Source organism: Triplophysa rosa, linkage group LG8, assembly GCF_024868665.1.
Source record: "Triplophysa rosa linkage group LG8, Trosa_1v2, whole genome shotgun sequence".
Lineage (NCBI taxonomy): Eukaryota > Metazoa > Chordata > Actinopteri > Cypriniformes > Nemacheilidae > Triplophysa > Triplophysa rosa.
In genome coordinates this window covers 23514933-23540338 of record NC_079897.1, presented here as the reverse complement: position 1 = coordinate 23540338, position 25406 = coordinate 23514933, and the positions used below count along the sequence as shown (strand labels likewise).

The following is a 25406-nucleotide window of genomic DNA, read 5'->3' as shown; positions in this document are numbered from 1 at the left end:
TTTTTTGTTGGTTTGTTCCTTTGGGGTTTGCTGTAGAAATTCTGTGTTCATGCACGTCAGTCTCTTGTCAGATTCATTGTGAATTATTAGACATTTAATGCACACAGAAACGTCAGCTTTTTGATTTATTATAAAGTTTATAAGTTTGTTTTGCTAGTGGAATTTAGCACAAATGTTTGTGTGGTTTATTTATTAATATTTTAGTTGACTATTGTTTTCCTGCTGTCCATGACTAGAACAACCCTAATTTGTTACATGATTTTATTCTCTCACAGATACGTCTTTCTGATGAGCCTCCAGGACCGTAATGAGAAGCTGTTCTATCGGGTCTTGACCTCAGACGTCGAGCGATTCATGCCCATTGTGTACACACCTACCGTTGGCCTTGCATGCCAGCAGTACGGCCTCACGTTCAGGAGACCTCGGTAAGAGACTGCAGAATGTTCCTTTACTAATTTGTTTTTACAGTGAAATTCTTTCTCCTTCAGCACTTCACGTAAATAGACACATCCATCCACCCGCCAGGCTTTCGTTTAGTCCTGGGCGTTCTTGCTGTACGTTTGTTTAATGTCTTGCCTCCAGTTGAAGGAAGTAGAATCTGGAATGTTAAAACATCTGTCTAAAGAATTGAACATGCGTCTTGTCATTACAGAAATATAGCTCGCTCATGAGCCTGTTGTATGTTGCACGATTGTTATCCCACGCAGTTTTTGTGCTGGTTTAACATATGCAAAGTCATTCGCAGCTACTCCTACTTTCTTTCTCTGTGTTTGCAGAGTGAAATATGTCTGTATGTGATAAAATATCACAATACATTCATACTTCACTCATTTTATTTTGCGGGATTTCCTAGGATCCTGGAATGAAGAGGATCTGAATGAATTTGCACATACACTCGGTTGCTCAGAGAGCTTTCCGCAGTCTAACTAAATACTATTAGGAAAGAATGCTTAGCTTATGTTTCATAATGATATTATACAATTATTTTTTATATTTATTATTTTATTGGATTATAGCGCAGACTGTAAGCAGTTGTGATTGTTTATCTGAACGTGTCACAGTGTGAAAAATATCACAGTGATATTTAAGAACAGGAATACAATATAAAAAATCATCTGGCTATACAAAATAATCTTGCTGAATTTCTTTTTTACATGCACACACTATCCTTATCCCTTTCTTAAACCTAACCATCACAGAAAACTTTCTGTATTTCTGTATTTTTACATATATTTTTCATATAAACATAAAAAAATGGCTTGTAAACCGGTCTGTGGACGGGAGAAGCCGAGTCGGATAATGTTGTTTTCAGTAGAAAGAGCACTCCGTCATAACACAAGGATCACTTCTAATGCACACCCGCGAAAAAATTAAGTTAAACTTTGAATTTCAAACCAGCCTTTGGCCATTCCAGTCCAGTGAATTTGTTGAATTTCAAACCACAAAATCAAACCACAGGAGTGAAATAAAGTCTTCCAACAGCAATGTGAAAGACTGACAGCATGACAAGACACATGAAAACTGTAAAAATAAATCACATAAAAATATATTTTGAACTTTTTCTAAATACATGTACAGATATGACTGTTGTATTGCTTAAAAGTGAATATGAACTTAATATTATAACTTAATAATATTAATAACATTGTGGGGACATTTGGTCAATGGTTAATGACCAACAGAAACCTGAACACACATACATCTCAACTATATTGTTCAGGACTTTTTATAGATGAGAAGGTTTAAAAGATTAATAGAATAACGATTTTTACGACACCGTAAAACCTGTAACTTAAAGGTCCAGTGTGTAATTTTTGGGATGATCTATTGATAGAAATGCAATATAATAAACATAGCTATGTCTTCAGAGGTGTATAAAGAGCGTACACAATGAAGCGTTATGTTTTTATTACCTTAGAATGAGCTATTTCTATCTACGTACACCGCGGGTCCCCTCGCATATAATTCGCCATGTTCTGTCAGCCGTCGTAGTGTTTCGAAGGGGAGGGGTGGAGTGAGCGGTTGGTTGCAATTCGCAACCTTCTAGATCTCACTGACTGGACCTTTAACCTTTAGTAACCTGTTGACATGATTAGATTTAAAGTAAAACGCAATTTAGATGATTTATGAGCCTGTCAAATAGAGATGACCACTAAACACACACACACACAGAGCCATTTAGCACAGATCGGTAATCAGCAGAGACTCCTCACTGGGTGTATGTGTGTGTCAGCAGGACCACCAGAGTGAAGCAACAGTTTTAGATTAAAGCGCTAATCACAGGAGCATGAAATGCACAGTGTGAGATGGTGTCAGTGAGGCAGGCGGCTTCATCCAGCTGGGCTCGACTGCCTTTAATCTGCTTCCCGCAGACTAAACATTGCAGCAGTGGCTTCCGGAGCCTGGGATCAAGGGTCAAACTCCATTAGGTGCTCAGGCAGAAATTGTAAGAATCTTAACTGGATGATAATAGAGTGTACAGTGAAGATTGGGTGTACAAGAAGTCATTCAGAAAATAAATGGGCTCTCTGAGGTTAGAGAATTGCTAGCACTGAATAACCAGAGCATTGTTTTCCCATAAACATAAAAAAAATCATAAATGTTTTATGAAGCAGGCCTGGATACATTTCTACAGCTCATAAATGTATTTATAGCCAATATTTTAAAATGGCAACATGCTGCTTTAACAAGCAGATTACTGGTTTCTTACCGCCAGGAGTCAGAAATGCATTTTGACAGGCAGTTCTCATATGAACGTTCAGCAGGGTTCATATCTGATCTTTGAACCTAATATAATAGCACACTGTGAGATGACCTTTTGACGTCGCGTTAAGAGAGAGATCTTCCAGCGGACCCCTTTTGTTTCAGTGCTAAACTTCAGGCGCCAAATAACAGACTGGAAAATCTTAAGGGTTCACACATTTTAATTTAGAAAAATGTGTAATGTCAAGGATGTTGTCTGGGAATGTTGATGAATATGTATAAGTGACCCTCCCATGACAGTCAAATAAAAACTCAACCTGAAATGGGTAGTCAGTAGGTATAACCATTGTTGGGTTACCGACATCTTACCAACATCTTCCATATAGGTTTAAAATGACATAAGGGGAAGGAAATGATGACAGAATTTTTGTTTTTAGGCGGACTACCCCTTTTAATGTGAAATTACTTTTTAACTTCTTAGTCAGAGAATTACATAATGACTATACAACAATGTTTTTGTACTTGAGTGGAAGAGCAATGGAGTGTCTTTTAAATGAAACGAAAACCTTCAGCTAGATTTTGAGTAACGGGGATTTTAATTCCAATCTTTGGCAGTCCCAAAGATCAAAACCACAAATCTCCAATAGATGACAGAATATAGTAGATGAGAGCATTTTGAAGGGCAATTTTGATGAGTGTGGCTGGGGATGTTGACTTCCTAAGTTAATGACTGCTTATATGTGCAAAGTGTAGAGCACTTGTGTCTCCTGGCACTTTGTGGCCTCTGTAAAGAGGTTTAAGACCTGTTATCTGTACTTATACATGCTTACTACACGCAGTGTGTGTGTGTGGGCCAAATAAACAAGTTAAATAGATGGTAACACCCTCTCCCCTCCGGTTTATAACCCCAGCCCTTTTCATGACATCAGCTGTCCAGATGAGACCTGAATAATGGAATGGTCATGAACGGGCATACATCCCAGGAATTTGCCACTTAGCGTGATCTGTTTCTGTGGTGCTCACAATGAGGGGTTGATTGTTTTTATTTGGGCTTGACACAGATTTATTCCTACATAAAAACAGTCTGTTACGGGGACAACGGATATGATATAACATTTGAGATCAATTCCTGATTGTGTGAGCCTTGTTGAACAATTTAAAGCTCACGTCAAGGCTTGGTGATGAAAAAAACATTTCTAAAGCACAGTCAGATTGTGAAAATATGTCTGTATTAATATCATTTATCTATAGGGGCAGGCCGCAGTGATGCTTTGGCGTCTTCTCTCAAGATACCTTGGGGATATTTGAATTTCAGGGCAATTGGGCCGCCTGGATTCAATTAGTATGCGTTTACACTGCAATCCATCGCCAGTGGACATTCTAGATACCAAATTATGGAAGCCTTGGCACAGATCTCTTGTTTCCCGTGTACTGTAAATATAGCACTCTAGGGTACTTATCAAGAATCTCGAGTGTTGTTCCCCTAGTAATTGCTGAGAAGACAGGTGTCAGGAATCACGGAGGGGAAGAACCTAAGCGCAGGCAGCAGCGGTGGTGAAGGGGTTAACAGAGAATTTATTAAATACAAGGACAAAACAAAACACCCATGATGGGGGAAAAACAGGCACGAGAACAAAACAAGAACTCAACGAAACACTTCCCTCGATGGGGCAAAACGAAAAACAAGAACAGCAAAACTAAACTAAAAAACACGACCAAACGTCTTACAATTAAACACGGCAGGGTAAAAAATAAAACTCACAGTTCATTGACAAGGCACAGGACAGGAACACGGGAACATTACAAACGCAATGACCAAGCAACAAGACAATGAAACATGAGGGTATTATATAGGGCAAGACAAACGAGGGATAACGACACAGGGCAGGTGAGAAACATTAGACACGGCAGGGAAGCAATAAATGAAACGAGAGGGGCGGGGCCAATGACGAGACACGAGAAAACACATGAGAAGTAAAAACAAACCTCTCATGGCTTTCTCACATAGAACCTAAGGGCTCTGTCTCGATCCTGCCACACGACTAGGAATTCATAAACAAGAAGGTAGGACCGTGACAACAGGCATGAAGTGCAACACAAAAACAGCATGTGCTGTGACCTTTGGGTGTCAAAAACAGGCTATGGTCAAACGCATCCGTGTGCTTGTGTGGTTTTCTATTTAAAAAATCTGTGCAAAATTCAGTGTTACCCAAGCCTACACCCTAATCAAGGTCAATGTTTCCTTGTAGCAATTCGCAGAAATTGGCCGAGTTGATGAAATTCCGTTTTTTTCTAGTAAAACTGTGGAGACCCTGAAGCAGGAGAGGCTGTGAGAGAAATAAGATGTTGGCAGATTTGTTCTGCATCTACTGGTTCCTGATGTGTTTTTTATTTCGCATTGATGTATCCTCCAGGGGAACATTCTGAGCAAATATTCTGAAATAAGTCTGAAAATTAGGGAAAAATAAGCTTTTTATTGAGTTATTAAATGCATTTGTGTACCGTATCATCTATTTACACTGTGAAGAAAGCTCTTCCCTGAGAAAACCTTGCTGAGATTAAGTGTGTGAATTTGCATGCAGTTTATCTGCCGTATGGAGTGCAGACTATCACAACCCTGTTGGGAAGAATGGTTTCCTCAGGGTATCATGATTCTGTTGAGGGATTGAATGGTTTAGCAGTCTATGAGGGATATGAATGTCCTCCAGCTACCCAGAAACCTCATTTTCCAACCGCAACGACATGCCGACACGTTCTGCTGTTTTCCTTTAACCCAAGTAGAACTCTAAATTCGTCCCTGGTGCATTTTCTTTTTTTAATGAGATATTGATCAGATGAAAAAGAAATGTTTATATGAGGCAGTTTTTGGACTTTGGTAATGACGACATGGTTTTTAAAAGGCTTCTTGATGAGGTACAGTAAATGCATTTGGAGCAGCTGAGATGTGGCGTTTTACTTTGTCATCTTTTCTAGCTAAATCGAACTACATTAAAATATAGACAGAATTATTTAAAGGTTTTTGTACTGAGAATTCACAATTCTACGGTTCTTTTTCAGAAAATAAGAAATATTATGTCTAACTCTCCAACCAGAATGGTTAAAGATGTATTTAAGCCCTACATCACTTTACAAGACCAAAGGGATTTTGGGAATCTCTCACTCAAGGGAGCGTCAAGACACCTTACACAACATCTCTTATTTTTCTAGTTCCACATAGTGTGGAAAATATTTGACCTCAAGGTTAACAATGCACGTTTAGCAGGTCTTAGTGTCAGCTTATACATAGGGAGCAATAAACTATATCAGACACATATTGGACTGAGAGAAACAGGTGTTGTACATAAAACAATGTTCCAATAATGATCTACAGTTTTGTATACTACTAAAATCTTTTGGTCTTATGTCCTGCACATGCCAGGACTACTTCTCAGTGCCCAACACCAACAACTGCACAGTCCAGATGTTTTATTTTAGGTTTGTTGTTGATCCAGATGTGTTAGTTTGGGTCCATGCCATTGATTTGCATTTGGAGGTTCTTGAAGTTTCCAGTCACCTTGGCAAGAGGCTTGTACACATTGGATGGGTTGATTTTAAAACACTCAAAAAATTATATAGCCAAGCCTCTTTATTGATTTTCGTTTCTTTATTGTAAAGCAGTGTAGTGTGAATGGGAGATTCAGAGAGCGAGGAGGTTGGAAAACAAAAGAAAGTGCTTTGGAATAACGTCAGATTAAGTCACAAAATGCCAGCGAAAGCGACATCCTCGCTTTGAGAGCGAATGTGAAGCATTTGCCATGGGCACCTTTATTTCTCAGTGATAAACATGTTTTGAATGTTGTGGAAGTATACCTGTTCCGCAGAGATAAGACATGTACCATTATCCAATGGAAGACTGCTTTCAAACGTGTGTCCATGCGTAAAGAAGTACCTAGATGCTGGTCTGTTGCTCTATTCTACATGAATTCACAGGAATTGGATACAGTGTCAGTGTGCAATTATTGTTTTTGCTTTTAAGATTGTTGGCGTAGGAATGGGGCAGGCAAGGCAGGCAATTGCCTGGGGCCCCGCTTTTGAGGGAGGCCCCCGATGGCTGACCATTGAAACAGTCAGAAATTGTCATCTTAATAATAAGCTCAACAACATTTCTGCAACCCCCTTTGCTGGGCCCTCTCTCCCGCTACGCGCGCTATGATATCCACGAAACACATGACAACAGCGGCAGACTTTGGCTCCGTCTCGTCTTTATTTAGCGCGCTTTTCAATCCAAGGCCTCGCAGTGCGGAGTGAACTTCAGAAAAAGAGATGCTATGACATCTGCATATGTGCAGTTCCTTGTTATAAATGCAGTTTACATAACGTGACTCCCGCTGGGGCAATACAATACAGTTTCCCATCTACTGTAAAGTTTTCACTCTCTCAAGTTTACGTCTCATTAACATACTATACAGTTGTTTACCTCCGAAAAAAAGTGCTTCACATCCATGAAGGCATACTTTAGAAAACGATCCTGATGCTATTTTCATTTAGATTTAAAACATCTTATTCTGTATGTGGCATCGGATGAACTCAAAGTCTTGCACAGAAGTGATGGACAGCCCTCGTATAAAGTGCTTATCAGAGTCGATGGCAAAGAAAGAAAAATACTGATAAATAATCTTATCCTTACTGATAAATAATGACCCAGCAGCAGATTGTGACATTTATTATAGGGATTTATGCTTGGGTTGTCCCTTTAATGAATAAAGTTTGTTAAACCTAACGTGAAATGGATGATACAGATACATTTATATTTATTAAGATAATACATTTAATAAGACTAATAGAAAAGTGTAAAACAAAATTGATGCTAACCATACCTTTATAGGGAGCATTTCTTAATTTTCAATGTATTGGTAATATATGATAAATATTTATGACATTTAATGTTGTAAAATTAAACATTTTGTTGTATCATATCACACGTGTTTTGACTATACTTTTATTGGATCATTGTGCAATTCTATTTTAAGGACAAATAAATATTCACAAAAAAGTGTCAGAAGGGCCTCGTTGAATAATTTTGCCTTGGGCCCCCACTTAATGCACAAGTGCATACAAATTATACATTTATCAGTTTTCAAAGTAATCTTAAATAAGAGTGCATAAAATATTACCTCAGCAAGCAGTAAAAAGACCTTAGATATTGGACCTTAGATGATGTTAAGCACTAAGTATACTGTAGCTCCGGACTCCAGTCTGCATATAGTCTGCATAGTGTATGGTACATAGAATCAGAATCAGAAGGAGCTTTATTACCAAGTATGTTTACACACACAAGGAAAGTGAGAGTATTGTGGTCACACTAAAAATAAGACATGTCGTGTGAATTGGTGTATTACTAATACCAAAATGACTTGGCCAGTTACAAAAGGTTAAAGGGATATTTTTAGAAGTTTTATCTTTAGAATGGAAGTGATTTCAAATGAATGGAAGTGAGTGATCAAAGAACTGCTCGACATGGCTCCATGGGGTTGATAAATGCCTTCTGAAGTGAATCGATGCGTTTGTTTTGAAAGAAATATCTATATTTACTACTGTAATGTCTAACTTGAAGGCTTCTGGTATACCTCGGCCGAGTGTGCACAAAAAGATTTCCTGATGTAGCAAATACCAAAACTTCTGTGGTGAAGATGGCATCTTACAAATGTGAGTTGAACTAATAATATGCAAGTCACTTTGGTCATTTTGGATATCAAACTTGGAAAGCAGTTTGTGAATGTCCTAAAGCAAAGGACATTTGTTTGGGGGAAAAGTTTTTTCCCTTAGAAGGAAAATAGAAAAATGTTGCAGGATTTTAAAGCGTACAATAAATAGTTTAATAATTTAGTCTTCCATGATACCACCCTTTGAAAATTCAGACACAGTATGGGCCGAGTACACACTATACCATAAGTACAAGTAAGTGAAATAAGGAACTCACAGCACAGTCTTTGGACTGACCGTAAAGAGAGCTTTTAATAGTTTGGGAATAAATTGAAGATGCCAGATTCGGTTTAATAAGCGCTTGTGAAACACTATGCTATGACTTTCTCAAGAGGATAAAAGTGTTTTTTGTAGACTGTGTTACAGTGCAGAACACTATTGCAGATTTTCATGGTGTCATATTTAAAAAGCCCCGTTTCAAAGGTCATGGAGTTTACGTTTCTTCATTTGATTTTAGTGACTTATTATTTTATCAGCTTCAGTAAGTCCAACAGCTCCTTTGAGGAACCAGAAGAGAGTTTAACATGTTCTTTAGTTAAATAAATAAGTCAAATTAATCTTCCTTCGAGCTGTGGGAAAGTAACCTTCAGGGATAGAAACTCCGTAATGTTCCGTTTCATCTTAAATTTATCTGGACTTGTCATGTTGCTCATTTTCGTCTTTGCAGAAGTGTTGATGGTTTGGTTCCAGAACCAAAACCTATAAGTATTATGCGTAAGGGAATGTTTAAAACTCAGAATGAAGTATTTATTGTTTTTCATGAACACCACACGTAGACCTTAAAGCTGTTGAACTTTGCAGGACAATGTTTTCTTCATTTCTGCACTTTTATATGGAAAGTCGAACTGAAGTTGTGTGTCATATATACATTCTGGATGGTAGTCACGTTTCATGAGGACTCAAGAAGCCTCATAGGCATTTCAGATTAAACAATGATAACAGTTTCACTTTCCTGAAATTCGATTCGATTCCGATATGGATGTTTATTATTTCGAAACTTTGGTGCAGTTTGTCAGACATATCAAACTTGTTTGCTTCTCTCTGGCGTATAAGATATTGAAGAAATGTGAACGATGTAAAGGTTAACAAACATGTCATGCACCATGGCTTATTCCCAGCATGCCATGCAAGCAGCGTCCAGTCTCACTATTCAGCTTGACAGCATATGGCAAATACTTTGGCAGTTAATAGATGTTTACCATGCCTTTAAGTTTGAGCTTGATTATGAAATCCTGTTTTATATGCCGCGCACCTTGCCAGTGTATGTTGTTTGTATAGATTGTTTTTGAGTATTTATTCTCATTAGACATGCAAACACATGCAGCTGTTTACTCAGAGGGAAAAGGTGGTGTAGCCTTGTGGTTTAAAATCTGAGTTCATGTCTGGAAGGCTGTAGGTTTAATTCCCGTCGATTACCTCTGGCACCTGAAGATCAGATTTAATTTATTTGTTTGGAGATCTTATTAATAAGTACATGAGCTTTGACTCTGTTTTAACGGATGACAGTAAAGAATGTTTATCAACTGTGCTGGAAAACAAGAAAATCATATCTTATTGTCAACACTTTTGATTTGTTTTATGACATCTTGAGTCGCAAAATGGGCAAAAATTGGGTCGTTGGCTCTGCGTTAACTTTTTTTGCACATAGCACTGGTGCTACAGAGATTTAAAGTTTTGTAGCACAGGCCAAACAGTATAACGTCTGTAGTCATTCTTTGAAGTGCAGGTCTTCACATAAATATAGTAGGGAACTGACAAAGGACATTAATGTTACATGCAGATAAAATAATTAGACCTGTTTTTCTTCGTAGTATGTGCAACATATATGTCGCACTGTACAGCCCTGGTTTTGACTCAGTTGTACTCAGACTCGCTTATGTCAAATTGAGCACTCAATACAAGTGCCAGAAACTTTTTACATATTGTGCATTCAACTCACATTTGCAACATGTCTTTCTTCTCAACAGAAGTTTAAATACGTAGTTGCCACGTTAGCCATCTTGTCAGGCCAGTATTGCGGCCTGTTAACCCCTCCTGATAGCATCCTTCTGCATAACGCTCTGCTATTAATAATAATAATGCACCGTATCGTTATATGCTATTATTAAACTTTTGTGGACGATGTGATTTCCAAATGATGCTTATTTTACTGCTTTGCATAAATCTTCTGTCAAATGGGTCCATGGGACATGTGTATCGCATTAACAGCGAATCTGTGTGCAGTCCCCCTACGTAACACTGTTTTATTTGATCCATTTGTGAATATAAAAAATCTGCAAAATCCATAAATTAAAGTGAAACCAGCAGTATTTAATAATGCTATAACTTTACCGTTTATTTCATGTCCAAGTTTCTTTGAGTTCATTTTCATTTAAAGAAACCCTCGTCTGTGTGGCCAGACAAAACTAATACCATTTTCATATGGGATCCTGGTACATTTCTGGCCTCTGCTGTAAAGAAGCAATCAAACAGACTCGCACTTAATAAGCATCACATGAACGATTTTCACAGTTTGATGCAACATTTGAAGAACTGACAGGTCAATAGCCAACATTAGTCCAAAAAGTGATTCCTGCAAAATAATTGATAGAAAAATGTGGTATAGCTGTATCTGTATTCTAAATTTTAAAGGTTTATTCATTTAGTGTGTGTGTATTAGTTAAGAGACTTTTCCTCCATTCCAGTGTTATGTAAGCGGGGTAATTCAAGTCTCCTGGCAGTCTGGACGCTGACCCACAGAGAGTCACATGCACATCTTAAGTACACCTCAACCATATCTTATTGAATAGTAGAGACAAATACTTTTGGGGGGGATGCGGTAACCAGCACCATCTCCCCCTATTATTTATTCCCTGCTAGTTGTTATGTTTCATTTAAAAGACCTCAAGCATGTCTGGACTGCTCATGAGAGTGACTCAAACCCCAGACTGGTATTCGGGGTCTGAAGATGAGGATCTGGTTTTGTCATTGTCTGAGGTCAGGAGAAGAAATGGCTTTGCACTTCAGGCTATACGAAAGGGGTAGCGGGGTTCAGAAAGATGAAAGTCTCATGTAATGTGTTCCTGGAAGAAAGGAAAGTTTGGCTGCCATCAGTTGCTGGGCGGGGAGGACTGTATTGTTGCTTGACGTGGCCCGAACGGAGAGGGAATTGGAAAGACCGAACGCTCTGTTTGTCCAGCTGATTCCCTGCATCCCTCCGTTTTTATTCCAGCCAAGCACTTTTCCATCCCTCCGAGCACACGCAAATACATGCTCCCACATACTCTCACCCACTTTATTGTTAGCAGATCACAATGACGTTTCAGGCAAGCTGATGTTTACCGGATTCCAATCTTACGCTGTTTACTCCGGGCACATTTCCATTTGCCAAACTCCGTAAACATCGCTGGCAGCTTATAAAGGTGAAAACTGCTTCCGCCCATCCCTTCCTGTCGAACCCTAATGCTAAACCCATATCCACTTCTGCACATAGTCATCAGATGATTCACGTTTGTGGGATCTTTCATACTTGCACAATACCTGCATGTCCTTCTCTCCCCTCCTGTCTTATTTCTTTCCACTCAGATGAACTTTCTGTCCTGTTATTATCTCATAAATCAGACGTGGTAAGGGGGGGTGTAAATAAACCATTAACCGCATGCTGAAAATAATGTGCTGTCAGAGTTTTTCGGGCCAGAATTTGGTCAGATCCAGTCACAAAATTTAATAATCTCCTTAACCGTTACCATCAATGTCCTGTTTCATCAGATAATGGTTCTGCATTTTTCTTTGAGACCGGGTCTCTATGGGATGGATAGGTTTATTCTGTGGTTTAGAGTTGATATCTCTTTCAAACCGTTGACTCGTATCCTTCTGCGAAAGTGTTTTTATGGTTTGGACATTGCAAAACTGTTTTAATACTTTAAAATTGATGATCTAGAATGTGATGATTAAAATATGTGGTAACACTTTAGTATAGGGACCAATTCTCACTATTAACTAGTTGCTTATTAGCATGCCTATTATTAGCATATTGGCTGTTCATTAGTTCCTATAAAGCACATGACCATATTCTACTTCCCTACCCAATACCTAAACCTAACAACTACCTTACTAACTACTAATAAGCAACAAATTAGGAGTTTACTGAGGCAAAAGCCGTAGTTAATGGCCTAGAATTGGACCTTAAAATAAAGTGTGACCAAATATGTGTTTTGGGGTAAATGAGAATGTCCCAAATTTAGAAATGAAAATGACCCAAAATGTCCCAAATTGATTTGATTAAACCAATCCCATTTCTTCAAAAATGCTCCAAAAACGTCCAAAAGGTTGTTGGACACAAAGCTCCGCACTGCACTTATTATGATTGTACTGAATGCATGCACACTGTGTTCATCTTATATCCTCAAACGCTTGTTTTGTATGACACAAACTTTGTGTTTAACTTTGTGCTGGCATGGAATTAATAACTTGTGCACAATGCAAAGCAATGAAATATCGCTAACATACTATTGCCCGGTTTCACAGACGAGGCTTAGTCCCAGATTAAAACAAAAGTTTGAGCTGTCTTAACTGAAAATAAATTGCCCCGACATATCTTAAAATTATTTTTCTTCTCAAAATGCACACCAGTAATATTTTTATCTAAGGCATTTTAATAAAAGCGACTTAAATATCCTTATTTAACTAGGGCATAGTCCTGGTTTAAGTTAAACCTTGTCTGTGAAACCGAGCCTATAAGATTTTAGCTAAAGATTCCAAAGTGGATGTCCTGGAAAAGCACTTATTAGTTGAGTTGGCCTGCTGGAAATGATTATCATATTGACATTTGTATTATCTTTTAACTAAAGACACAATTAAATCAGATTAGGCAGTTCTGAACCTGAAGCAATACTTTTCTATGACTCACTTAGTAATGCTGGGTTTAACATTGTTGACAAATTATTATGTGGTTTCTAAGATTGATGTCAAATCCTCTTCACAAAATTCTTTTTCTGTGTGATTTCTCCTCAGAGAGATTTTAGTAAAGAAAATGATTTTGGGAGATCACGCTTGACCGGTCACAGTTGTTTGTTGATGGATCTGGTCAGGGCATGAAGCATCACAATGATTGCTACTTAAACTATTCAGCACTGGGCATTGTGTCTTTGTGTTTCGTTTCAAAGGTCAACTTCGCTTTATTATTTACAACCTTTTGTTCTCCTTCGCAACTAATTTATGAGCTTGGATTGTAAACAGCATCAGGCAGTGTTGGTCTTCATCTATATTCATGATGACTATATTATTTTTATAGAAACAAGTTAATTGCAAAATGGTATTTGCAAATGGTAATCTGATTTGGAAATGCTAAATATGCATCTTGAATGAGGGTCTTTATTGTGAAGCTGAAATTATATTCAGAGGTTTGTTTTCTCATCAGACAATAATGTGGAGGAAGTTGTCCAGGCAATATTGGTATTATCCAGGGTTGTTTAAAAGTGCTGTTGTGGTTTTCCCCTCATCTTGCGTAAGTTTGAGTCACATAGTAGGAGAGTTTCCATCACTGGAATTGAATAAAGCAGCCAAAGATTGGGAGTGTTCACATGCACATGAGGTCCAGGGTATTTTTGTGACCCTTACAAAAACGTATGGGTGCAAAATCATGTACCTTTTGCGGTCAAGCTTGAGGGTTTGTCATATGTTTTGCGGTTACAATTTTCTGCAATGAACATACATTTTGTTTAATAAAAACATGGCAAATTGATGTGTTTTTGTATTCGAAATGTTATTATTTTGTAAAAACTAGTTTAACACGAGGGGTTTGTTTGCTTTTTTTGTCAAATATGTTGCATGCTTTAACTATTAATATATCTCCATTTTGATCTTTTTTCAATCTGGGCTCTTGGAGAAAGTCTGCTGGGTGAATTGCAAGATTCTTCCAGATGTAATAGAAATCTCTTTTTATGGAATCTGCAAAGTCAAGCTTGGTTAAAGGATTGTAGCATTTCCATGCGGGTGTGGGCGGAGTGGAGAAAGATCTAAGCTGAAGTCCTGGAGGAACCTTCTGAGGTCAAGACAGAAGATGCCCCAAGGGTCCTGCACATTAAGCTATATTGAGTGGGTCTCACTAGAAAAGGAAAAAGATAAAAGCAGGGGTCAAGAGACGTAAAAAGAAAGAAGGAAAGAGAGGTTGAGAGGCAGATATTTGTTGCAAATGAAAGATCAGAAAAGTTGAGTGTAAGGAGAAGGCCAAGCCTGCACTGTATGGTGCATGTGTTGATATCTGCATCTGCTGCACGATTACTGTATGGATATTGAACTGGCCTGTGTCAAACCAGGTTTTACCATAATCCCATTTCACATCGATTGACAGCTGTTCCACTAAGATTGACACACCACACACACAGAAAGGGATCAGCTCTGCTTATACATGTCCAGGGGTTGTGTTCCTCATCCCTTTGATTCATGACTTTTATTAATTTTTAAATTATAATATTTACTCTTCATGTTTTATACAGTATGTGCGGTCTCTAAGGCCAAAACATAAGGAATGTATTCTTTTTTACCAGCAAACATTCTCATACAGGGGATGGAATAAGGGTGAGTAAATTGAGAGAATTACCATTTTTGGGTAACCAATTTAAGTACTAAAAAGACCATTAGATTAAGATCAATAGGAAGAGGCTTTAATCACAGTTTATCTAAACTTGATAACAAGAGTTAAACACAAAAAATTGGTTTGTTGAAGCTAAGGTGCGGTGGAAGCTCAGATGCCTCTTTACATAGTAAAGACATGGTGCTCACACGGGTGATGCAGGTTTGAGTTTGGACTGTGAGGTGTCCTGATGCTATCAATTTAATAAATGTACCTCACTTGAGTTTTCATGACTGCAGTTGCTTATGTGGAAATGATATAATACTGTTGTCATTTTTCACAGAGAGCTGATGAAACTGGACACTGTTGTGGCTCTCAAAAAACTCATTTAGTTCAGTCATGCTTATTGAGTAAATGTCTTCTGTTTATTGTTTGTGTATTTTTTTATTGAGGGGTGTTTCAGGATGTAAGAAAGACAGAAATGTGTAAATGAATAAATAATATAAAGTGTTTTTTAAAGTTTTGACCTGCGATCTAAAAATATTTATAGTAATGTGGCTTAATCTGACTACATTAGTTTAGATTAAAAAAATAAGTCACTTTTAAAGTTTGATCAGGAATTAAACCCAAATGAATGATATAAACCCAAATGAACTATGAAAAATAAATCAAATACTTTATAGTTGGCTTTTTTGTCCAACTAGATAAGATTTCAGAGAAAGTTTTTCATTCATATTTTCATTAAATATAAACCTTCAAATGTAATACAGTTTTTTGTAGTTACCTTAGTCCCCAGTATATAAGGTAATAATGTTCCATATGCCTTTAAGCCACAAATCTACATAAATCCGATATTATTGGGACATTAATTTACGAAGAAAATCTATTTAATTAACCATGTTTTATCACTTCTTCTGTCTTCTAGAGGTCTTTTCATTACCATTCACGACCGCTCGCACATCTCCACGCTGCTGCAGAGCTGGCCAGAGAAGGACGTTCGAGTAAGTTCTGCCCACTCACATCAACACCACCCTGTACTATTACAGAATGTACCAGAACTCTCATTCTAGACCCAGACTCAAACACTCCTGGGGTTTATCAATCCCCGAAGACATTGATTCCAAATTTAAATTACTTGCACTGTGAAAACGATCTCATAAAGTCGTAGTAATTTTCCTGTTAAGCATTTAAAAGTTATTAAGGTAATGATAGCACACCCTGTAGGGCTTCGGCGTGTTGAGGATGAATGCAGGGTGGCATGAAATGAAGCTGTAAAAATGTTGAGAAACACCTAGAACCTGCATCACACAGTTTATGGAAAAAAAACATGTTTGGATTCAATTGCATCTGATAATGGAATTTAATTGCACAGCAAAAGCTTTATTTTGAAGTTGTTGGTTGTTGGTGAATATGTGAAAATGGGATCGTTAAAGCAGAGGAATTTTCTCTACTGACATGAGGAATTTCAAGACACACTCGTAAATCACAGAACCAGTCTACATATAAGCTAAACGTTGGGAAATGATTTAACAAATCGTGCCGTATAAATGAAGAAGCAGCCTTTAACTACAGACTGCATGCTATGTATTTTCTTCAGTTTACTTTAAGAAAGTTCCAAACTTGCTTCAACATTAAAACATTTAAAAAATAAAATGTTGACGTGTACAAACAAACAAAACAAGCTGTGCTCAAACAAACAAAAAAGTCCTTAATAAACTGTTTCCAGATGCCTGATCTAATAAGATGCCTGATGTATCCTTCACAATGACATTTCAGCGGTTTTGACATTTCAATAATACCTTTGATTTTTCCAGGGAAAAAGAAGTCCCTGTAATACAGCACACCTTTTTGAGAAACACTGTTGTATGTAACACCGGCTCAAAATGAGCTTTGTTCACTCGGTGTTTTACAAACAAACAGCTGTTAATTGAATCTGTTTCTTGGCATTCCCAAAAGAGACCATATCAGATTTGCCAATGCCGTTGTTTGTTGCATGTTTTGGCAGGCCATAGTTGTGACAGATGGCGAGAGGATTCTAGGCCTGGGGGATCTGGGCTGTTATGGAATGGGCATCCCCGTGGGTAAACTGGCCTTGTACACCGCCTGTGGCGGAATGCCCCCTCAGCAGTGTCTGCCCGTCATGTTGGATGTGGGAACAGACAACGAGGTGAGTAGACCTGTGGCACCGCCGCCAACCAGACCGTGACAGATGACTCCTGCTTCTCGTGTTTAGCTCTCGGGTATAATCACAGAAGAGCATGACTATTCTCAGCAGCCACAACCTCTTTCTAAAGACTTTAATTTGCCACTTTGTTTGTTTTTACCTGTCACAGCACTACGGTAGAAAGGCTGACAGTACAGTAATAGCTGTAGGCTAAGAATAGCACTGTGAGCACAGGGTGTGCGTATGTCTGCGTCACCCTCGGCGAGGCCAAGGGTGTGGCAGTACAGGAATAACAAACCACTGGCTCATCGGCCAAGGCTTTGTGCCAGGGTCCACCTGGTCCTTCCTCTTCTGTGCCAAAGCAGTGGCATATCCCTGGCGTCAGTGGTGCCAAAACTGTTGACAGAGAAGAAGAGGAAGAAAGAGTCAAGAGACAGAACGTCAGCCCCCCCACAAAAGCCTTTTTCTTGATCTAAGTTTTTGTCTTATGGTCCAGTTCGTTTTTTAAAAAATACCTTTTTTAAAAAGGGTTGTGTTTGTACCCACTGGTTAACAGTTTTTGATGTTTCAAGCATGGACGTGACTAAATTAAGTTAATCATTTTAACTTTGTATTGCTTTTCTATGTCTAATTTATATGAGGGTTTAAATGAAGGTATTTTCATAGATTTTTATAAATTTTAAGATGCTGTCATTTTCCACATACCCAACAGGCACAATTTTTAACATCCTCTTGCAGTTCTCTAAACGTTTTCCTCCACACTACAAATTAACATTTTTGAAGTACAAATATTCCATTTAATAATACAAGGTCATAAAAAAGTTAAAACGTAATAAAAAGTCATTAAGAATACCTTTTGAGCTTCAGAGGGAGTGTTGCATTTCTGTCACAACACTGCTGTGTCATGTCAACTGCCCAAATGCAAGTCTCAAACCACTTGACACGCTTGTAGGTCTGTACAAGAGCTCATAAAAAGTTTAAAAGTGCATTAACACTGTTGCATAACCGCTCTGACTCAGTTTTCCCATTTGGTCCTGCTTCAATTTCCAGCAGCTCCACGTGTATCTTTTGCTGCTAAATTCAGATTGGCCAGTCAGCGATTTAATGTCTCTTAGGGCAGCAAAATGGGGGGAAAGTTTATTTATTCATATTTATTTATTCAGTTTGTGTGGGTTACGCTTTATGTTCTGAACTTACAGGGTTAATATTGTGTGTAATAGAGAGAATTGAGTGCAGCGTTTCTGTTTAGAAGTTTGTTTTTGCTTTTGAAATGGTCTTACTGTATACAGTACACTCACACGTACAGACAGTAGTGGCCAAAAGTGAGTCTTGTAGGGGCTTGTTTGTTTGTTTTTGCTTTGAATGCCCACAATGGTTAGAATGATCGAAATATAAGGTAGAACAAAATGAACCAAACACTTTAAAGGTATGGCCGGACGGCAATCTGTATCATTCGTATGAGAGAATATGGGTTTTATATTACATATGCATAGAAAAACAAAAATCTCACAGGAAATAAAGTATACATTGATTAAAATTGGATCAGTTATTATTATTAATATTTAATCCTCTTTTGAAGCAATATCTTGAAGTGTTTCTCCTGGGCCTTGAGTAGAGGAGTAAGCTTTATACAATGGAGAGGATCAGAGATGACATATTTTTGAAGGCTAACCCAGAAGTAAGTGCCGCGATGTTCCCTCGACCGAAAGCCTACGCATTTGTCCCATAGACTTTTGGAAGATCGCAAAAAATAAGCTCCGTGATTTACAAAGGTTTATGATGTTTACACGTTTTGTCTATCAAGATAATCTTTACAAACTAGCACAACATTTGTTACTTTTGAAGCCGAAATAAAATCGGCAGAAGTAAAAAAGCTAACACAAGGCTATAAACAGAATACACTTAAGGTCAACGTCACCACCACCAAGCCTCCGACAACTCTTTCAAAGTTTATTAAAAATGTGTTCCCTGGTAAGTAAATCTGCATCTACGTTTTAAGAGATTTGTGCCCATGTTGCATTATTTGTGAGCTTTGCTTTATGTGCGTGATGACGTCTAACGCCCCCGCCAAAGGAAGTAGTCGCTTTTAGCAACTTGTTAGCAACCGCCATTTTTAAGACACAATAAGGCTTTAAAAAATCACAAGCGGGTTATAATTGGTGTGTTTAGTGGATTTGTTTATCACAGACCTTATTTCGGGCGATTTACCAAAAACCCGTAGACTTTTTTTTAGAGCGATGGAACCGGAAGTCTTAGAATGTTAACTCGCTTCTGGGTTTTTGTGTGTTGCGTGTAGTTTTTTTGCCATGGCAGAGTTCACCCAAAAATAAAAACTATCCCTCAGATCGTTCAAAACCTGTATATGACTGTTTGCTCTGTGAAACAAAAAATAAGATGAGAAATGTCTTAATGGTTTTGTCCATGCAATGGAAGTCAACGGGGTCCAATGTTGTGTGGTCACTTACATTCTTCAAAATATAATATTTTATATTCTGCAGAAGAAAGAAAGTCATACAGGTTTAGATTGAATGACATAAGGGTGAACACGGCAAAAAATGAATTTCTTACTTAATATGTTTGTCTTGTTTTTCAGTACAAATGTCTAAAAATTCTTGATTCAAGATGCATTTTCATGATGAGCAAAACGACCCAAGAAAATCAACAACAAAAATAGGATATTTCAGTGAGTTTGTACTTAAAACAAGCAAAAAAATCTGCCAATGGGGTAAGAAATATAATCATGAATTTAGTGACTAAGAAAAAGGTCAACCTTAATTCAAGATTATTTTTCTTACCCCATTGGCAGATTTTTTGCTTGTTTTAAGCAAATATTCACTGAAATTTCATTTTTTTTTTTTGTCTAAAAACAAGACTTATTTTCTTAGGTAATTTTGCTCATAAATAAAATGCATCTTGATTCAAGAATCTTTAGGCATTTGTACTGAAAAACAAGACAAAGATACTAAGTGTCTTTATGAAGTCATTTTTTGCAGTGAAGTAAATGATAAAATAATTCATCAGAATCTTTGGGTGAACTATTCTTCCCTGATATTTAGTTTACACTCTAAATACAGCTGCAAAGACGAATGCAACGTTTTTAATACATTTTTATATCTGAATAAAATACAGTTGGATATCACTTTTGGCCATGACTGTACATACATTCTGTTCATACCTGCACACATGACTCAGTGTTTGGTGTCCGGTTTCCTTCCGTCTGCGAGTCTAAAACTTGAAGGCCTTTTTCATTCTGCACAGTTGGAATGACTCCGTCTAAAGCCTGAGGTAATTAAGACCTCGTTTCCAGGATATTCTGAAGAGATGACAGATCTAATGATAGATGAATTCACTACTTGCCGTACATCCCCACAGCTGTGTGTTTTATACAAGACTGTGCAGTCTGATGATGAAATGAGTGTTATTAAAGGATTTAGTCTGCTGTTATTTCTAAGGGAGCAAGACGCCTGCTGACTGAGGTCAGACCGTCTTCTGTATTTCGGCCCGTCAGAGGGAGTAAGACGACTGCACCTGGATCAGTTTCGTCTCTCCAGACACGCTCAGTAACAATAGAAAGAGAGGAATCTAATCCATGAGCTGTATGCATCATTTTGCTTTCCGTGATCCAGGTTCTCCACGCTTCGGTTGAACTCTAATCCGCATGAAGACTGTCTGTGGTCTTCCTGTGGGAGTCCAGTAACTTTTGTGGCTGCAGAGTCAATCCAGGTTGCTCGTGAAATGCAGTCAGCGCCACGTAAACACCCTCTTGGACTTCTCTATTTGTTGTATCTGTATGTAAACACCCCCAGTGAGTGTTTGATGGAGTGTTCTTATCTAAACAGCACTGGTTTTCGTAAGGATCATTTAAGACAGTGAGCTCCTGTACACAATGCACGTCTCCATACAACAGCTCATCTTTGCTGCTACCACATCTGTTGTTGTGTATCTAGTGTAAATATGGAATATGATCTCTGATGCTTCTTAAACCTCTCCGCTAAAATTCCCTTTTATAGCATTGTGCTGCAGATATCACCTCATGTGACCTCACAAACACACACAGAAACGAAACCAAATGATGTCACCGTGAACAATATGCTGTCTGTTTTTGTTGTGGGTGGCCTAGGCAAAGAGACCTACTGTATGAAACAGGCCTAACTCCCGCTCTTCATTCTCTCATTCTCTTGCCACTGTGACTAACAGACCCCGACTGTGTTGTGTTCATCTCCCTTAATCTCTCCTGAAAGACTACATACAGTTCATACACACAAAGCACGGTTTAACAAAACCTCTTCCAGAGAGAAAAAAGACCCTCTCTCATCACCCACAGACCAATCAAGGCTCATTTTCACAGGAGCACATCTGATTGGTTGTGCTGATTTGGGATCAGAGAAGTTTTACTTCTACAAGTTTTTTGGAAGCTTGTTATAGAAGGTTTCAGCGACAACAACAGGAACGTTATGTGGCCCAAACTTAACTTTCGGTAAACCTCCACAAAGAATCAATAGCTGACGTGTTTCCAACATTTTGAGGATCTCTTGTACCGTTGCCTTAAAGGTCCAGTCAGCGAAATCTAGCGGCAAGGTTGCGAATTGCAACCATGCGCTCACTCGAAACACTACCATGCGAAACACTACGACGGCTGACAGAACATGGCGAATTATGTGCAAGGGGGCCTGCCGTGTATGTAGATAGAAATAGCTCTTTCTAAGGTAATAAAAACATAACGCTTGATTTTGTACGCTCTTTATACACCTCTGAAGACATCGTTATGTATATTATATTGCATTTCTGTCAAAAGATCCTCCTAAAAATTACACACTGGACCTTTAAGATCTGCCTAAAGTATTATGATTAGAAATATGGAAACATTTTCGGTGATCATGAAGTTTAGCAATTTAGATTTGAGGGTTTAGTTAGTTTAGTTGGTTAGTGTTAGAGTTGGTTTAGGGGTGCAGTAGGGTTAAGAGTGCTTTTAGACAGGAACGGTAATCCAGGAATGCATCTTAAAAATAAACTGGCAAATAATATAGGACGTTTTTGGTTTTGCATGGATGTGGGCTACAGTTTGTCATGATCCTGCCCCACCTGGTCATGCTCTTCTAGTCTTGTGGCAGGGTCATGACAGTCCCACGTGTTTAGTGCGGAGAGAGGCATTAGGCTTGTTCGACTTGATGCGGCGCCGCAAGATCCGACAGGCAGATGACATCACAGTAACGCGAGATCGATTCGAAACCAAACTTTTTAAAGTTTTTCGAATAGCTCTCGCGGTACTTTGATGTCATCCGCCTGTCGGATCTTGCGGCGCCGCATCAAGTCGAACAAGCCTATTTTTGTTTTGGCATGCCATGTGCTCTCTCCGATCTTGTCTTTGTCCCCGCCCTCTCGTTTCCTCATTATTACTTGTAATGATTTAATGCCCCGCACCTGTTCCCTTTTGATTTGATCCCCTATTTAATGCCCTTGTGTTTTCTGTCTTGTGCTGGTTCGTTTTGCTTTGTACCTTTGACGTTCCGTCATCTCAAGGTCTTCGGATTAAATCCGGTAAAATCAAGTATAAGTCAAGTTGTGTAGTTCTAGTTTATGTCAAGTGTTGTTTTAGTTTAGTCCAGTCAGTGTCTGTTCATTATTATTCCTTGTTGTTTACCCCCTCGTGGGTTTTTGTTTTGTTTATCTATTAAAATCTTTGTTTCCACCTCCACTGTCTGCATTTGGGTTGTCTGTCCTTGCGTATCCTGACACAGTTATGTCTTAAATGCAGTATAGGAGGGGCTTGTCTTGGTTCCTGCCTATTAGCTGACGAACTGACACATCATCATCCTCTCCACTGAGTTGTTTATTTTAGTTTTGCTTGTGTTTTTATCTGCTCAATTCAAAAGGTTTTTCTCCCTGCATGATTCATACTCCTGCAGGGCTCTTAAAAACAAAAGTCTCCAGACATGCATCTTCACTCACCCTCTCATATCTCAATCGGATGTCTCCATTTCCTCTCCCAGACTGATGATTTTGCCTACCCTCTCGAAACCAGACAGTGCTTTCTTTTAAAGGCACGTTTATGAATACAATTGTAACATAAAAGTCTTGAGGAGAACAATCCCAAATTGTGCTGGAGGTGAAGTATCCCCTCCAGTACATTTCACTCTTTCTCAGTTTTTCCAGGACGATTACGCAGTGTTTCTCCTGTATCATCAGTGTTGGGTGCAACTAGTTACTAAGTAATTAGTTACTGTAATTAAATTACTTTTCCCTTGAAAAGTAAAGTAAGGCATTACTCTAATTTTTTCTGTAATTTAATTACAGTTACTTCTGATGTAATTAAACTAAATACTTTGTGTAATATTTGTGTGTGTAATAGTGGAATTGATATCAAAATTCAAAGTCTAACTTGAAAATCCTTGCTTTAATGTATCATCCTCACATTTGTAATACTTTGGTCAGTTAATAAGAGTACTTTATGTAGTTTAATATTATTTATTTGAATGAATTAAAAGAGCTGTTTCATGTCTATCCTTGAATCACTTAACTAATAAAGGTTGATGTAGGAGATAGAAAGTAATTAGTAATCAGTAATTAAATACTTTTCAGAGAGAGTAATTTGTACAGTAATCTAATTACACTGTTGAATATGTAATTAGTAACTAGTAGTTAATTACTTTTTCAGAGTAACTTGCCCAACACTGTGTATCATGACCTTGATCTTGTATAGTTTGATGGCGCTCTTCTAAAGGTCCACTTCTGAAGAAGCTCAAGACAGACGCATGCTGCTCTGTTAATGAGACAGACAATTGAAAATAAATAAATAAAAGGAGAAAGAGCAAGAATGAGAAAATGTGTGTATTGTATGTGTACTGTAAACTCTAAGTCATGGGCTACTAAATATGAGTCTTTACTACTGAGACACCTCTTTCATAATGAAAAATTATGGAAAAAGATCCTATGACCTCTCAAAGTGAAGGCTGCACATCAAACATGCGCATGAAGTTTGTAACTGTATGTGTGAATATTCATTGGTATGAGTACAGCTGAAACTGATGAAGGTGTCATGTAGTTTTTCTGGATGACTGGTACGCGACACCGACGGGGGTCTCGTAGCGACGCTCTCTGTTTCTCTCTCTGTCATCCTTCTTTTTTCCCCGTTGCGCTTCAGCACTGTGTGACATATCTCGATTTGTCTAAGATTGTCAACTGATGCATTTTCAAACACAGTTCAGTTGTTGGGCTCTTTCTGTTTTGTGCTTTCAAGCGTTTTTGTTTTCTTCATTTCTTTCACACGCATGCTTAAACGCCCAAGGAATTGTGGGAAGATTATCCGAAAGCGGGGTAATCAGATTTCCATATGTAGTGAAATTAAAGAGGAGCTGTGCACATCAAGTTTTGACGTGGGCGTATTGTGTTTTCGTTCATTTTCTCCCTTTTGTAATAATGACATGTGTATTTTAGAGTGTAGATTTTTTTGTTGTTGAAGGAAATGAAACCGCATTCTCTTCATCTGATCTATAGCTAGAACCAATTTCCAATATTACCAGTTATGAAGTATTCAGAACATTATGATCTTATATTAACACAACACTGCATCACTTTTACAAAAAAAAGTATAAGACCTTTATATGGGAAAGAACCACGTGTGTGAAAAAGGGAATACATGTTATATTATACATTGTTATTGTACCCGTTGTTGTCTTAGTGATGATGATGAATCGTGAATTTGTTTCTCTCTCTTATTTCCTCTTTCTCCCCACTGCAGGAGCTCCTGAAGGACCCTCTGTACATTGGTTTTAGGCATAAGAGAGTACGTGGACAGGCTTACGATGAACTGCTGGATGAATTTATGAAGGCTGTAACAGACAGGTAGAGAAAATCCACTAAGACCCTCACACCTCACACGGCACACGTTTCCTCCTACAAGAGCACTGATGGAAATGTCTGGAGAGCATAACTGAGCCATTGCGTTGCAGGAATGTGGTGGAAAGCGCACTCCTCTGGGTTTGCGAGATCGTGGTCATCTTTAACCATTGACTCCTGTGGCAGGAACCCGAACCGGATCACTGACTGCATGCCTCATCAGTTCTTCCCCACATATTTGCACCGAGCCATGCAGTGATGTAATCTGGCCCGATAACTGTACCCGTAGCCTCGGGCCCGATATTTAGAATAGTTTATGGTTTTGCGCTTATTCGACAGTGTTTATCTCTAGGATTCTTGGAAAAAGTTTGAGATAAATGGGGTTATTGACATGATCTGGTTTGTGTA

The 25406-nt window shown here is 38.3% G+C and overlaps 1 protein-coding gene across 1 annotated transcript in view; it reads left to right on the top strand.

Annotated features, from left to right (window-relative positions):
* The window catches only part of me1 (malic enzyme 1, NADP(+)-dependent, cytosolic), a 66348-nt gene that overhangs the window by 26371 nt on the left and 14571 nt on the right, over nt 1–25406 (top strand). Inside the window, exons 3-6 of the mRNA XM_057340174.1 lie at nt 276–425; nt 15924–15999; nt 17004–17165; nt 24901–25004. Coding sequence (XP_057196157.1) covers nt 276–425; nt 15924–15999; nt 17004–17165; nt 24901–25004 — 492 coding nt within the window. The remainder of the gene's footprint in view (nt 1–275; nt 426–15923; nt 16000–17003; nt 17166–24900; nt 25005–25406) is intronic.